At 45.7% G+C, this 17,386-nt stretch overlaps 1 protein-coding gene across 5 annotated transcripts in view; it reads right to left on the bottom strand.

Moving 5' to 3' along the window:
- Nucleotides 1–1,589: 1,589 nt before the first annotated feature.
- The window catches only part of PRR5 (proline rich 5), a 100,167-nt gene continuing 84,370 nt past the window's right edge, over nucleotides 1,590–17,386 (bottom strand). For all 5 annotated transcript variants that reach the window (XM_054202424.1, XM_054202413.1, XM_054202394.1 and 2 more), the window contains 2 exons: nucleotides 6,714–6,852; nucleotides 1,590–3,918 (listed from right to left, as the gene is read on the bottom strand). In XM_054202424.1, the coding sequence (XP_054058399.1) occupies nucleotides 3,368–3,918; nucleotides 6,714–6,852 (690 nt within the window). In that variant the 3' untranslated portion in view covers nucleotides 1,590–3,367. The remainder of the gene's footprint in view (nucleotides 3,919–6,713; nucleotides 6,853–17,386) is intronic.

The following is a 17,386-nucleotide window of genomic DNA, read 5'->3' as shown; positions in this document are numbered from 1 at the left end:
TTACTCCAGCACAGCAGACAAAACACTTGTGAATGCCACATTTGCTAGCAGAGAGGCAAGTTTAGTTCAGCAAGCTCTACGCCACAGCAGCAGCAGAGCTCAGCATTACAGCATCAACAGGTTAACTTACTTTAATTGAAGCCAATTGAGATCCTCTTCATCCTGAAAAGGATAAATATAAACCTTTTACTTCAGCTCAGCAGCACAGAGCACCCCAACACCTAACAACAAGTAACAAACCCCAACAGGCCTGAACCCAACTTCCTTAAATGCTCATTCAACCCTATCACAGCTGGTAACCACAGTTTTGGGGACAGGATGGGGTGGGGCTCTTCTCTCCTCTCCTCTAGTGTGGTCTTGGTCTGTATCTGCTGAAAAGGCTATGTGCTGCTAAGGAAAGCCTATGTTAGATCTTTTCTGCTGCTAGACCTTTGTCCCTAAAGAGCCCACTTTAAGTGCCAGAGTTAGAAATGTAAAAGCCAGACTGGGGGTGCTGGGCTGCAGTGCTACAAAGCTCCAGGACAGCTGGTTCCCCACGCAGTGCATGCGGGAAGGCGAAGCGTCCCAGTTCAAGCTTTTACAACAGGCCCCAGGCTGCCTGCCTTGGCCAAGAGGAAACGCTGAAAACAAGACTATTTCCTAAATCCTGCTCCTCACTGAGGTTTTCTGAGGTGGCTGTTAGGAATACTCCTCTTATGCAGTCACTGTCCTGAACCCAATGGTTAAATAACCTTCTAAAACAGCTAAGGGAGGATTTTCATTCACTAGCTCCATGCAGGCAAGGTGGGAAAGGTTAGTTCATTGCCAGCATACCAGGGGATTCAAGGTCTCCTATGACACAGGAGGTCACTAACCATGCAAAAGCTCAGGTGGGAAGGGTCCTAGCAGTCCCTTTCTCACAGTTGAAACTGTGCTTAAATATTCTCCAATAATTAAGTAAGCTTATGACTCTAATTATATTTAATGTTCCCTACGGGAAGAAGGTGTGCAGAGGCCCTGATCCACTATATTTTTAAAAACTTCTTGTAGGGGTTTCAGTCTATCTTCTCCTCCCCTGCACTGTGTCCTTAGAACAAGGCTGCGGATACTGTTTTTCTCCAGCCTAAATAATAATTCAGGAAACAGAACAGTGTTTGTCAGTAGGAATGAGGGTGGAGACTGAGGGCACCAGCATGGGGGCTTGTACCACTTTAGGACACTTTTGGAAATCACTGATCCCATCATCTATTGGATCCAAGTTCAGTGAGGCCTCCTTCTCTCCTGTGGTTTGCACAGGGCCAAACGTGGCAACAAATGTGCCTTGAGACTGAGGGCTCATCATGCCCCCCAGCTAGAAAAGAGTGGGCAAACACTCATTGGTAGCACCGACGTAGTAGGAACCTGATAAACCTCAGATGTGGGCGAGCTGCCGACATACTCAGCTCCACCAGGAGTGAAGTACTCCTGAGTGTGCCCTGGTGCACAACTGCGGGATTGTACAGGCATCGCCATGGCCAGGAAGCAGCCAAATGGGTGACTTTTATTTGAACATCCAGAGGGCTAGTTAGGTGCCTGCATCCTAAGCCGTTTCAAAGATCCCCCACAGGCACCGGAGCTGCTCTCCGCTCGCTGAGGTATGTTCTGCTGCACCTGCGTTCCTGCCAGTTGGTGTTAAGACCCTCCGCACCGACTCTGCCCCTCATCGGATGGTCCCATCCAGGTGTGTTCCCTGGCTGTTAGGTTTGAGACTATTGGGACATAGAAGCAATTCTTTATCTCTGGGTAAAAGAAAATTTTAATTATGACCTAACATAAGTGCCTATAGGGGACTGCAGAGCCGAACATGCCAAACACAAGGAAGTAAACCAGACACGAAACCCCTGCCTCATTTACAGGGCTCCTTCCTCGTCTGGCTTCTGAGGTTCTCAAATCAGTGTGTTATGGGGAGCCTGCACATCGATCCAAAAGCTGAAATCTCCAGCAGTGAAACAGGGTGAAAGCAAAAGATTTGAGCTAATACTTTCCAAAAGATCCAGTCACGAGGCCAAAGGAAATGAAGTATCAGAAGTGGGGCCTTGAGCCTAGAAACGTAATCAAGGCCTGGGGAAGTGTTTGGCGAATGTTGGGATCAGCAGTGCAAGTGCAGAGAGAAGCTGGAGAGTCCTTAAACATCTGAGCTAAGTGCCAGGCGCTGCCAGACTGAACTGACAACCAGTCACTGCTGAGCAGCTCAGGAGTCATCGACTGACTCTTTCCTCCAGAGGAAATGCCTAGAATGGAGAGACCTGAAGTAGCACTTTCTTCACCATAAAACCACCTGATCAAAAAACCTATCACGCATCATGATTTCTACTTCACCGTAGTATCACGTGCATCAATCCCCTGTAAAACCACTGACACAGCTCTTACAACGCCGTGTTACTGCGAGGGAGAATCAAAGAGCTGGGAGCGCTCAGGATGAGAAGAGCTGCAAGGTTCGCGTCCCCAAATATCAATATGTAGTTGACAGTATATGCATTATTGTATTTCTTTAAGAACATAAATATATAATGAGGATTTCCACTGAGAGGCCACATTTTTATTTATTTAGGAAACAAGTAAGTTGAATTCTGCTGGAATCTCTCCATACAATGGATGCTCCAGGAGTTGACAATGCACAGATTTCTTGGAAGTGCCACATTCAGAGCAAATTAACACGGCCTTAAAAGCCATTTTCAAGACAACTCTCTCACAGACACAAGGTATTGGCTGTGAAACAGAACATCAGACATGAGGCATCGCATGACATCAGGTAGCACATTTCTGTTTATTTGCCTTTCTTCAAGAATTCTACCTCACCATTAGGCAAAGGAGGACATACAAGATGTACAAGAAAAAGACTAAAAGAGACTTCCTTATCACTGTGTTCTGTGGCATGAAGGCACACAGCCTCTGGCTTTTTTGTTTGTTTTTTTTTTTAAAGGACATGTATTTACTCTCGCTGAGGTGTTACAGTTCAGAGAACAACCTGCCGTCTACAGGAAATCTCTTGAGAAAATTAAAAGTGAACACAGGTATTTGCTAGGCTGTTTCACTGAACGAACACTGCCAGCTGCACTAATAGCATTTTACCAGACACTTGTCAGCTTGTGAACCTCCATGTTTATAAAGACAATAGGAAATCCGACTCCAGAGTGACGGGGACAGGGAGAAGGGGTTGGATTTTTCTTCCCCCCTCACAGCAGATTTCCGCCTGCTGTAAACTTGTGTTTGTGTACTTCAGTACCTCTGTGACGACCTACAACAGAGGTTCTTCCCTAGACATATACAGTTTGCCCGTAGTCTGACTCAATGCGTTAGTAACTTTCATATATAATATTAAAATCCAAGGTTTGTCTCCCAATGTCCTTCACATGATGCTCTGTCTGTTCACGTCCACGTTGTATGCTGATGAATTGGAACAGCCTCGGCCAAAATCAATAAAAATGCCTTCAGAATCAGAGTCGATTGACTCCAAAATTTGATCCACTATGTTCTCAGGGCTGGAAGAGGGAACTGGAATCAAGGAAGGGTCCCTGTCCAGCTCAAAAGACCTATGTGGGTCATCCATCGAGTGGAAGAGTCCTTTCTGTTGCTCAACTGTGCTGAGTTTGCTAGAGCACTGCACCGACCCAGTGCTGGGCCTCTCCTGGTCTCCTGACAGCGAGCTTTTCGTGGCCGTCATGGAGCTCTTGGAACCATTGTCCATGATGGTGGTGAGGTTGGAGTACCCCTGTAGCTCCAGGCAGGAGGTCATTTCCGAAACAGAGTGCCTTCGGATGCCCGTTCCATTGGCAGCCATGCCCTCGGTTTCGTACTCGGCCACTGGTGTCAGCAGTGGGTTGTTGTAGCTTTTTGATCGCACCACGGGGTTCTTGGCAAGGATGTCACCCGATTTTGAACGCCTGAAGAACCGCTTCTCTGTAAATAGAGAAAGATCCGCAGTAATATCTACAAAGTCTCCCATTTTTGTGCTACTAATAGTTACAAGTGTTCAAAAGGAAAGTCCAGGCCTTAATATTCATGAGCTTTTCTTGAATGACAAAAACTTTTTTAAAAGAATACATTTTGCTGGTTTTATAGATCCATAGGATTCAGATTTCCTAGATTTCTTTAGTGTATTGAAGGCCCCAGACACATCTTTACAAATAACAGCTAAGATGCCCTTATATTCGTACAACTTCAGCAGGTGGAGTAAAGCAGTAAATATTGTGGGAGACCTGTTATACAATTGCAAATACTTTCTTTAGACAAGAACAGAAGGCACTATTCTGTTATTGTTCAGGCTATAAAAGTCATCACTAATTTCTAGCAGTTGAAATCTAACTTTTCCCCTCACCTTGGGAAAATCAGGTCTCTTCAAATTTGGGGCACAGGTATTAAGACAGGCAGTCTTACTAATAATTCTGGAAAAACTTAGATGCAAAGCATCGTCCAGAGACCACACAAAGGAGAGAGCACCAAGAGTGTTTGGAAACGTTGAATGGAGGGCTGTGCCCACGGCAACCTTTTTTGGGGAACAAACCTGCACTGGATCTGGCAGTGATTGTATGAATGCTGCTCGTAACCAAGTGGGCTCTTTCCAAAGAACGAGCAGCAGGTGGCAGCAAGTCAGCACAGAGATCTGCCAACGGTGGTTTAGGGTGGGAGCACTCTTCGGCAGCTAGACCAAAATGATCATCATGAAAACTTTCTGCAGACTTTGCTGTTCAGACTCACGTTTGAAGGTTTCTCCCTGCTACTCTGATTTCGCCATCCCCATGAAAGGGGCATGGCTGGAGAAGAGAACTGAGTTACACTCTGGAAGTCAACCACAGCCACTGCATATAAATTGTTGGCTTTAAGTTAGGATGCTGGTATATGTTCCCCTCCAAACCACACCATTTCCTTTACAAATATGAGCCTATCCTAAAATTATACTTATGTATAATTATGTGCTTACCTAGACACAAATTTCAATCATATGTTGTACTAGTAAAAAGCCCGTTTCTGTACTGAAGATTGTATTTTGCAGTTGTTTCTGCCTCAGCAGTGAAATCAACTGAGCCAAGTTCACTTCTGGACTTTTTCTTTGTTAGGAGTTTGACCTGGCAAACAGAAAAGGTTCCTTGGGGCTGCCCTAACACGGGAACTCTGGCTTTTTGGTCACACCAAGGCTTGCCTGGAGGGGAAGGCTGGGTGTGCTGGCCAGATGGGGAAGAAAAGGGGTCAGAGGCCTCGCCAGTCCCAAGGAAAATATGTCAAAGCTTTAAATAATACTACCAAAATAGCGGGACAGAACTAGATCTGTTAGTTTAAAAGCAGCAGAGACTGATGTGCTCAACTCCCTCAGATCCAGGTTCACTGTTTACAGTAAGACCTATCCAGGGATAGAGACACAGACCGCATCAAGGGCAAGTGCCCAGTCCACCAAAACCTTCCTATCTTCTGCAGTCATATAATACAACATTTATTTTCTAATAACGCACTTCATGGGAGTTTTATTCTCTTTCAGTGCATTTTTTCTGCCCCGAGATACAGAAGCTTGTATTCAGAAAATGTCAGTTTGGGGCTCCATTTAAATGCTTGTGGCCTTTTAATGGCAAGCAACGAATACAAAGTAGTAATCCTGAACCATTTTCCATAAATAAATGGCCTCTACTTATTCACATGAAACTGATTTGTTTCTTAAATGCCTACTGCAATAAAACCATTTTTCCATTTAGCTGTCGGGGAAAATCAACTACCTTATTGACCACTTCTGACAAGCAAACAGATTGACTGCATAGAAAACACACCATTGAACTTATTTTCCTCTCTATTTTCTCTATTGAAGCAGGCCATCACAGTATTTATATTAAAATACTCAGTTACTACCACATTTCCCTTTAGATTTATGATGGTAATTTTCGACAGACTGAATTATTACGCAGGATATTCAAAAGACCTTCATCTCATCCAAATTTTGCCTTCACAGAAGTCATTGAATGCTTCAGAACTCAAAGAATCATAGAAAATATGCTGGAAGGGACTCAAGGTCACTCACTCATCCTCTGTCACCAGGCAGGACCATGTTTACCCACCTTGCTCCTTTTGGATGCCTATGTATATGACACATATATAGCGCCTCTAGCAGTGAAGATTCAACAGCCTCCAGAGGCGTTTTATGTACCATTAGAGATTTTTCCTTCCCTGTAAACTGAATTTCCCCTGCTACGGGTGGTCCACTCTTTTTCTTATCTCCAGTGGGATGGAGAACAGCTTACTACCTTCCACTCTGCAGAAAGCTTTTACATGTTTGAAGGCTTATCGCTTTTTCTTCTCTAAGACAAATTCCTACTCTCTTCCCTGCTTTAAACAGCCTTGTATGATCTTTGTGCGCTAATGAACAGACAGTACTCAGCACTCTAGAAATGGCTTCCTGCTTCAAGCTCTCACTGTCCATAAAGTGTCCTGTGTTAAACCTCTGACATTAAAAGGTAGAATGGAACGCTAAACACACTCTAGATGCACAGATTTATTAATGACCACTGTTACAATGATCTGTTTTCATCTTCTGCCACTGGCAAGTTTCACTGTGACTGTGCCTGTTGCAAAGAGCGTGTCCTTAGAAAAGGAGCCTGACTGCATTGTGCCAATACTGGCAGTCTCCTCTCGCGTGGGCCCTGGCCCTGTGCAGACCAAGGTTTTGGTGAAGCCCTCTGGGCTGTGTTAAATCGAGTCTCTGTTATTCTTACCCAAGATACAGGAAGAGTGCGTGAAGGGTCCGTCACTGGAATACAGACCGTATGTGCCCAAGTAAGGAGAAACAACTTTCTGGATCAGGGATTCCAGTTTCAAATAATCTTCAGTCACACCTTTCGACTCGTGAACCCCCTGAAAGAGAGAAAATACCCAAGATGAGCACTGTCCCCTCCAACCACAAGCCTTCCTTGCTCCCCAGGGCAAGCAAAGAGGCAGCAAGCACTTTCACTAAGTTCCATAGCAAAGATGCACCGTGATGCGATACTGGTTTGTTACTACAGCCGATTCTTCTTACTGTAAAGCCAAGAGATGTGAGTCGAACCAGAGAGACTCACTACGCAGGCACTGCACAAATGCTTGGAAAGAGGCAGCAGCTATTTCCAGGACATTTAAATCCAGAAAGGTACATCCTGCTTAGCGCAAAGGCAGTCAGGGAGGATGGAGGATGCAGTCTGTGAAGATGAGTTAGTAACGTCCCTGGAGTTTTTGTTATTGCGATCTTATACTGGCTTCCTGAACGAACTACTGCCCAGTGCTGCACCAGCAGCTGGTACCACAGGGTGTCACTGCAATCTAAGCAATACCAAAGAGGGTTAAGAAAAAGGTGAAAGTGAGACTCAGAAGTACTTGTTCCAGGGTATTTTCAACAAGAAATATTTATAGTGAAGAGGTTTGTATCTCTTTCTCACCCCCTTCCCTGGCATTTGCCATTATCCAGGCAAAAGTCACATTATAACCAGCGTGGTAAGATTCACCCACAGGCAAAACCTTTTGCCCTTAGCTGTTAACTCTGCACTTCCACCCACAAGTGGGCTTATAAGGCTGCAGTGGTGACAGGAAAAGCCTGTGGAGCTGTAGTCTCCTTTCCACTTACAGCTGCAGCGCGCGTGCTCCTGCCTTGTCTGAGCACAGCCCTGTGTACGTGTGTGTAGGATTCCTCTTGCAACTTGAAGTAAATTCACATTTTAGTGTATTGCTATACAGCCATATGCTTGACATATCTTATGGCAGAATCAAGATCCTGAATGCCATGCTCAGCAAGAAGTTTGCTCGAATTTAGCAGAATCCCAGATTTCATAATACGTCCCTGAACTATGGTAAAAAGAAACATGTTGGGATGAGAGCCTATGGAGAGCAATATGCAGATCAAACGAGTAAAACTGCAACACTTCCCTCAGAGTGTGAAAGGATCCTGATGTTCAGGATGTATTCGCTGCTCAGTATGATTCACCAACCAGTGTCTACGGGTGACTCTCAGCCTGCGACTTGTTTGTGAATGGCTCAGTTCACCTCCCGGCTGTTGCGCTGCCTGAATGCCGCCTGGCGTTACTCAATAAAAGTTTATGAATGGAAAATAAATAGTGGCCAACAGAGAACGGCTAGAACTTGGACTCCAGTTCAGCAGGTTTTATATAATGAATAACAATCTTTGGAGATGTGCTATGTCCTGTAAAACTTTGGGAGAGTCACAAATACAAATATGAACACAAGGACATATGCAGTGAATCTGAAAGCTGGCAAACACCAAAGTAACAGCAGAATGAGCCCATAGCTATTCAACCAATTTAAACCAGACAGAAATAATGTAGGAATAATTCAGAAGACTTGCTGAAGGTGCACGTATTATTTCCAAGTCATCGCTGGCCTGTATCAGAGAAAATGTTTCAAAAAACAGGAGGAAGAGTCTCCATTTTTATCATGTTGAGATCTGCTCCAGGGTCTCTCCTCCTGTCTTGCTGGGATTTAGCCAAGATCTTTTCAGCCCTCAGAAGGACAGCATGCCTGCTACCTTACTACAGACTCACAATCGCATCAACCTCATAGCCCACTGGCAAAGGCCAGCACGTTAGGCCATCCTCTTCAGGCTCCTACACCAATTACCTCTGGAACCAGTTTCCTAAACATGATACGTAATACTAGTAGCAAAAGCCATTGCTTATCATTGCTCATGCCCAGCCTTTGTGGTAAGGCTTTATTTACTTTGCTGCCACTTAAGTATTTTTGATACCTGTGAAAGAGGGTAGCTAAATATCAGCTGTGGAGAATGAAACCCAGTAATCCACTGTACCATACTGCCCACCAAATAATTCTTACCACGAGCAGAACTGCGACACTGTATGAATGCTAAAAGTGTCCTCGTCCAGTGGCATCTTAACACCATCTGATTTCCTATTGGCCTTACATGCCTGAAAAGTTCTTTTGGTTTCCCTCTTGGTTTTAAGTTATCATCTGTTCTACTATACACTCCTTCTTCCCTGATGAACACCTCAAAAGCCTGAGCCGTATTCTGTGTTGACTGCTGCTCTGGAGGGGTTACAAGGAGGCTTCCAGCAGCTCTGTTGGGCTGGGGTAGGCTCCGGGAGTCAGCTGGGAGGATGGAGACTCGGACGCCAAGCTCCAGCTGCTACAACACCCCTCCATCATGGGGCCAGGGAGCAGAAGCTGTGTTGGGACACAGATTCACCTCGTCCCCACCACTGCTGCCCTGCAGCTGCCGTGCCCGGAGAGCCCGTTGGTTCACTGCTCCCAAGAAACACCCTCTTCTCTCAAAATCCCAGCTCCCTAGCCACTTGCATCACCTCCTTCTTCAGTCTTGCCCTTGACCTTCACTCCCGCTCTCCCAAGCGCAGTGCTAATCTCTAACCCCCTTTTCACTTCAGCCTCGATTGACTCCCACCTTTGAAATGAAGAGGCCACAAAATACCACCTTTACAGTGTAAAACCACCCTGTATTAACACAGCCTGCCATTAGTCTTATTCCTCAGCTCTGCAATCATCCATGGGATGCTTTGCAAAACATACTGAAAAGTCATAAAACATCTGGCGTCCGCTGGAGCCATGGTGCCTTCTCTTGTGCTCTACACCTTGCCAGAAATGTGCCGTATCCACCTGCAACATCCTTCCTGCGTTGGCCATTGTTCCGGGCCTTCCTGCAGGCGCCGGACAGGGCAGTTCCCTTAAACCATTTTCTTGGTGTGGACCTAATGTGTGAGCAGGAGAGTAACAGGCTGCAGACCACGTCCTGCACTTGTAAAACAGTGTTTTTCCTGTATTTCTTTCTGTTGTGTTATTCAATGACAAACATCCTCCGGGCCTCTATTTAACCAAATACAAGTACATCCCAATATTCAGGAAGGACTATCCCAGCTTTCCAAACCCAAACTTTCCATAGGACCTGAACAACACCATCACTTATTTACAACTTACCCCAGCCCGAGTGGCCCAGAGGACTGCCTGCAGGCTCAGAGCAAGCTGGGGCCACCTCCACCTGGCCGGAGCCCCTGACAAGGGGCAGAGTGTCACGGCGCTGCAGTCACTGTGTGCCGCTCTCAAAGCCAAATGTCCCCTGACCTAGAGCCAAGCTGGTCCTTGCTTCAGCTGTGTTGACATGACACAGCTGGGAAGTGTCCCGACCCCAGGGTCTGGGCTGTAGGCTGTGAAAGGTTGAGTCAGGGAGTGTAAGGCAGTCCCTGCTCCTCTTCATGAGCTTTTAAGATCATGGCCCAGGAAGGAGGTAGCTGCAGGTTCATACATCAGCCCACAACAAGGTAGCTGAGATATACAAAAGGTAGTAATAGGGGCAGGGGTGCCCCACAACCCTATTGAGAAAGCGGGGCTTTCCAATTCTGCAATTCTTCCAATTTAACTTCTTTAGTGAACCCCAGGTGTGGATGGTGCTGCACTTGGTGACACTGAAGGGCAGCCTGAGGGGGGCTTGCTGTGGCAGTGTCACCTCCGAGTCAGCCGGGAGTGGGACACGGGGAACTGTAAGGTGGTGAGCACTGGAACAGGTTGCCCAGGGAAGCTGTGGATACCCCATCCCTGGAAGTGTTCAAGGCCAGGCTGGATGGGGCTTTGAGCAACCTGGTCTAGTGGGAGGTGTCCCTGCCCATGGCAGGGGGGTTGGAACTAGATGATCTTTAAGGTCCCTTCCAACCCAAACCATTCTACGATTCTATGATTCTATAACAGCAAGCCCACAGCAACAAGGGCTGCAGCAGCCTGCAGATCCCATGGCCCTGAGGGGGCTGCAGAGTCCCCTCAGCGATATTAGTATCCAGCATAGCTGGGTTAGAGAAGGGGTCTGAAATGGCGACTGGCCTGCCAATTCTTGTTACCGCAGCAGCATGCAAACCGCACTTTGGAGGGCACTGTAATTCCGCACTGTATGGGGCTGAGGAGGGCAAGGAGCTTCAAGGGGAAGGATGGACACCTCCTAAAGCAGATCTGTTTTAGCAGGCTGGGGGAAAGTTTTGTTTTGCTTTAGCTGCCAGCCCCAAGGGGGCATTTAAACTCTTCTCCCCACCAGAGGTTTCCACCCCGTCCATTGTGCCACATGCGAAATCACCTGTTTGTGTGACACCACATTCAGTGGCAAGGCACTTCTGCTGGAAGTTTAGGATGGAGCAAAGTATAGCTATAAATGCTTCATACATCTGTATGTAAATGTAGATAGACACATATACATGCATAGACATCTACACATCTATCTATGTGGACATCCACATATACTTAAAGATATATGAAGTCCTTTTCAGACCCTTTCCCAAATTTGTAAGTGATTTTGCTTATAAAGGCAAAATTAGCTTTAGAGTAAAGCCAACTTGGGATTGTTATCCATGTCACAATAGTTTCTGAAAAACTTTCGGCAGGACTTAAAAGTCACCAATGAAATAATTTAAAAAACTTATTTTCCTTTTACTTTGGCAGTTCATGGTTCTTGTAATTAATGCTTGATGCCCTACTAGTTTGGTATGTCACTATATAGCAATAAAGCAAAAAGCCATATCTAGCAGGCTGGCTGCTTAGCTTGCAGGAAGCTATATTGTAATTTGGAGGAAGAAAGAAAACTTGGAGCAATAAAACAGAGACTCTACCCTTATATTTAGTGCAACATTTGCTCTGCAGACATGCAAAAACTCACTTTAAAAGATAACCGTGACCTTTCATGAACCCAATTTCATTTTAGCAGGAGAGCTTCATGCTTCTCAGCAAGTGTGAGATGTATCTATTAAATTCCTTTCAAAGGCCCTGCCTGACCTATTTATTTCTCGATTGAGGGCCAAAATAGCCCAATATCAAATAGCTGCAAGTACCTCAGTACTTCTGGAAGAGTGTAGCTGCTCGATCAAATCCTCATCTTGGTCACACTGTTTTGAAATGCAACAAGAGTCACCTCATTATCTTCGGAAGGATTATAATGTAATATTATGACAAGATTCTGCCCTACTCTCAAGTGATGGATAATGGGGATTTGAGTCCTGAATATGTGAATACCATTGAAAGTGGAAAACTATCCTCAGCATCCATAAGAGAGACATGTATTTCTTCATGTGACACTGTATCCAAGTCCCTGACTTCAGTAACCGGTAATTAAATCATTTAGAAACGGACAATTGTATATTGTAGTTCAAAAGCATTAAAAGGACCATATGCACTACTCTTTTTGATATGTAAATCTGTAAGCACTGTCAGAAGGGCCATATATCCTAAAGACTACAGGTTATTGAGGTAGCCACTTTATGAAGTTACTGCCCCATCTGCTGAAGCGTGGCACCGGCCGCATGTGTGCCCCCCGTTGCTGCATTTGAGTATGTTGCTGGAACAAAGCATTCCTTGTGTTTGGTAACAAAGCCCCATGAGTCAAAACCATGTCATTCCAGCGAGAACAGAAGCACTGAACTGCTCAGGTTTCCATCTCTGTTAATTCTGTAAATTAACCACAAACTCCTACTGAATTTTTAAAGGGCACAAGGGCTTCTTCTGAAAGCGCAGAGGAAAGAATAAATTCGTCTTTTGGCACTGCAAATAAACAGACACCTTCAGAAGAATAACTGGGAGTTTTGTAACCCCACGTAAGGCCACAGCCTCCTCTTTCAATATGTAGGACTTCTCTGAGCCTCAAAGTGCTCCTAAAGTGGAGGCCGCTCCAAGCAGGCATTTAAGAACTTGAGGAGTCCTCCTCCAACACAACCTTAAAACCTGCCTGAGGTTAAGGTTTATTACTTTAACCTTTTGCATGCTGTACAACATAGATAGATTGCTTTGTAGATGAACATACGTTTTAAGGAAAAATACTATTAAGCCATTACCAACATTGTATCTAAGCACAGGCTACGTGACTTGAAAAGCTACCAGGAACCTAAACTCTATTTTGGTAACATTTGCCACAATTTAAAACAAACAAACAAACAAACAAAAAACTATCAGATATCCTTGCTTTATTTTACCATGGCAATGAAATAACCACAATCACAACTCTTTATTTCTGTGTCCTATTACATTAATTTTTCACACCCTGCTCTTCTCTTCATAGGCAGGGAACAGCGATAGTGGCACGCAGGGCGGGCAGACCTGCCATCGACCCAGCTCGGTGTAAGATGCAAACCTGCCTGCAGCCTCTGTCCCTGTGCAACCAGGTGGTCATGGCTGCATACTCCCTGAGGCTCCACCTCTCTCTTTTTATTCATCACCATAAACGAAATCCTTTCATTTTTCGGTAAAATGAGACACCTAAAATATAACCGGACAGTATCAGCACTTGCAAACGAATGCTCTGAAATGACCATAAACCCCGCTGCGCCAAGCCCAGCCCATCGGGGAGGCGTTCAGGCTGTGAGTTGCGAAGGAACCCAGAAATGAATCATCCCCCTCCCACCACTTTTCACCTGGTGTCGGCTACTTCCCTTCCGCAGGCTCTGGTAAAAACCTCAAGACATGAAGCAATCCCCAAAGACAGTCACAGCCACGAAAAACTATTGAGGCTGCTGATGGTGCAGTATGTCTCATTAGACAGCCTGGCTAAATTAGGATGTAGAGTTTTAGGCTTCCCAAGCTCCTGCGTGCAGATGTAGGACATCTTATGGAAAAGACCTGGGGCTCATGAAACCCTGGCATGTGGCAGAAAGGGAGTTGGTTTTGCATATCGTTTGCTGCTTATGCCTCTCGCTTCTCACCCCAAAAACTGGATGCGAAGCTGCACGTCTCCTTTTTATGTGTATTAGGGAGCAAAGAGGTGGCAAACCCTCATTGTTGCAGTGGCAAAAACTGGGGGCAAATCTCCACTGTTAATAGCCTGCCCAGGGAGACCAATGATAAAACAGCCCCTGGAGCTGGGACTGCTCCGGGGCCTCAGAGCAGGTTGCATCAGTTTCTGCCCCATCGCTCTGTGAATTACAGTCTGCTCACAAGCGCTTGTTAGCACAGCGCTAAGTAGAAGAAAGATGAAATTTTCTTCTCAAGGACTCCTGGTGAGCAGAGCAGCCACCAGCAGAAGAATGGTATCTTCACCACTTCATCCAACTGTCTTGAAATCTTGGGAATTGGTGGGTTACGTTGGCTGAAAAATGATTTACCCTAAAAATCCTGCAACGCATTGCCTGCCCTCTTAATGGCAGGCGAGGCACCAGCCCAGAGAACCGAGCACATAAATCACAACAGTTGGAGACAAAAGAGCTACAGCTACAGCTGTCGTGTCCTCTGGCTATCAGGCACACCTGAAGGGGATGTCTCATGCATGCCAAGAGACTTGAAATAAACCTAGCTGCTGGCTGTTCTTTTAGCTACCTGCTTCTCCTGGCTGCTCTTCATTGATGCTTGGCTCATGTTATTGCACTTCAGCATCTTAGCTGCATCTCCACGTGGCCATTGCTCTCTCATGCTCGACTCCTTTAGTTTTAATCCTTTGTTCTATCCCCTTGACATCTGCTGTTCATAATACCCCCACATCCACCCTGACCTCGTCTTTCAGGCCCTGGGCAAGCCCCCCGTCATCTGCTGAGCTCCTCTGATGTGTGAGCCTCCCTGTATTCATCTTTACCGCAGGCTGCTTCAGTTGTGGCTGGACAACTGCAAGTTGCCCCAGGTAACTCCTCACTCATCTGTGTCTGAAAATAATCATAAACCACTATTAAACAGCAAACTGCTTTTAACTGACCATCAGTAACTTAGTGTTTTGCTGAGTACTTGTAAAAGGGTATAGGTCCTTTACAGTTTCTAATTCTGACTAATAGCAGCCGCCACTAGTAACATCCAGAAATGGTGGTCTCACTCAGTTGCTTTTCACTTCCCTCTTTCGCACAGAGTATTACAGGACCATTTACCTAATAAATTATACATGAAAAAGTTATCTCCAGCGTCTAACTGTACCCTAACAACTGGACATAACGATGAGAACTACTTCACCCCCACCTGCAACTGCAGATGTGCTGAAGTATACACTGGCCATTTCAAGAAAGGATGTAGCACTCAGCTTCAGCTTTAATGTTTCAGCTGAGCAGCACGCTTACACGCGTGTAAGTACTGGTGTAGAAGACTGCCTCCTCTTTCAATTGACAAACTGATGGATAGCTTTTAAGTGAAAAATAAAATAGAATAAAAATTAAAATAAAATAAAATAAAATAAAATAAAATATTTGTCTTCCCCCAGGTCAAGGTGGGCAAAGCAAGCAGGCCTTCTGCAGCCAAGGCCAGCACCCTGCCAGGAGCGGACATGGCACAGAGAGAGGCACAACGGGAGGGACAGCATGTCTTGGTGCTTGACATGGCAGCAGCTCTACCACAAGGGACACCAAGCAGGAACAGCCGTGAGCCAGATACGGGTTTACCAACTTCTGGACTCAAGAAAGAAATGAGTAGAAGCCAGACTTCTAGATGATTTAATGAAGTAATTTCAGCAATCATTACTCTTGGTGACTCGATGACCCAGAAGATCAAAGTCCTCTGCCCATGGGACAGGAAGCGCCTGTATACAGCTCAGTTCATGGCCAAATAACACCCGCTTAACCTCAGCCTGGGTCCTCTGGGGTTTCTCAGCCTGGGTCTGCTGGGGCGTCCTTAACAGCTGGCCTCCACCCTGGTCTATCAACAAAAAGCCATGACCTACTGCTGACGCAGTCCTGATCTGGTGCTACATGAAATGAGATGTGCTACAGGAAGCGTTTACAGGGTCAAGCGAGGTCCTGGCCTCAGGTACTGCCCTATCTTAACCACACAGGAAAACAGCTAAGAAATGTAACTATTTTCTGCTTAAAAAAAGCCGATTCCTTGGAGGAAAGAAAAATGTATTAAGAAATGCATTTCTTTCTTTAACTGGCAACAGGTCAGATCAATATGACTGAAAGAAACACACACGCAGCGGCGATAATCTGACAAATACTGGGTAACAATAGTTGCCTGACTACTCCCAGGGAAAACTGAAATTAAAAGTCACAAGACATACTGCAAGGCAGACACAGAATAGTATCTGTAGTGAAAACACACATTACTCAGCCAACACTGCTGGTGGAGAACTGATAAGGCTGTGCAGACTGCAGTGCACACCCTGGTAACCACAGGAATGGCAAGATCTGCTTCTTATTTTAGTCAAAGAGCAGCCTTGCTTGTAAGACATTTGGAAACCAGTGCCCTTAACAGGCCGTGACTACTTGTTATCCCACTTTGGCGCCTGTAACACCTTTCATTGCGTCACATCTAACCTTCTAAAACTTGAGCAACACAGAGCAACCTGGACTCAGAGCAGGCATGAAATCACTGCAAGGAGGAACTGGGGACAAACGGGCCACCAGTCCCCACCACGTGTACCACTGGCAGCACAGCAGGTGCTCCCAGGTACGCTATAGGTCACATTCTGGATTGAGGTCTGCATCCCTCCATCTTCCTTTGAATAGGCAGATGCGCATACTTAAATATCATCTAACATCTAATCATCTAATTTTTACTGATCTTGCAATGCCCACGCACAAACCTATGGCAGTGAAGTTACGTTACAGCTTACTTGCTTGAGAAGAGGCTTCGGGATTGGTCCCCAGGTATGCTGAATTTTTGGTTTCTCTGCAGCACTCTGGCCCTTTCATTGACCAAGCCCACCCAGGCCCATGCTTTGGAGGAGACCCCAGTGGCCCTTGGAGCAGCAACTGTTGCCCAAACAGCTGAAGCTGACCCTCCTGTGCACAGCTGCTCAGAGCTGCTGCTCTTACTGCAACACAGAGCACCATCGTGGGAGTCTCACGCTTGCATTTACTCCATCTTCAGCTGACATGCACAACACGACTGAAAAACTCAAAGATCTCACTCTTATAGCCCCTGCAGAAACTCCTTGGGCTCCCACACAAAACCAGAAAGCTCAGGTAGGTGGAGATATTGGGCTCCCTCACCTTCAACTACCCACCTTGTTCCCTGGGAGTCAGCCCTGCAGAACGAATCCCCCAGTATTACAGAAATGGAACTACGTTTGTGGAGCAGCATCTGGCCTCCATTTACACACGGAGTAAATGCAAACTCATCAGTAAACTCATGGAGATATCAGATATGATAACCGATTCCTCTCAACCTTTGCAACGTTGACACCAATGGTAGAATCAGCTGTGCAGTGTCAAACCAAAAGTTAACTAAATTCAACATTTTCTTGCTAATAGTGATAGCAGAAGTGCACATGCTCACAGTGAGGGCTTTCTTGTAGAATGCATTGGTGCTTCTGGCAAATAATGATGTAAAAACTTGCTGAATGGGACTTTGCCGTAGCCCTTAAGCATAAACAATCTGTCCTAGAAACTAACCAACAAGATGATGATCATCAATAATTGACAGGATAACTAGTTTTCAGAAATAAAGAACGAGAATCGAGTCCTCTGAAAAAGGGGGAGGATGGATTTCTTTGGTACCTTTG

This window comes from Rissa tridactyla, chromosome 1 (genome assembly GCF_028500815.1).
Source record: "Rissa tridactyla isolate bRisTri1 chromosome 1, bRisTri1.patW.cur.20221130, whole genome shotgun sequence".
Taxonomy (NCBI): Eukaryota; Metazoa; Chordata; class Aves; order Charadriiformes; family Laridae; genus Rissa; species Rissa tridactyla.
Note: the sequence above shows the minus strand (reverse complement) of the source record. Positions and strands in the feature narration are given on the sequence as shown.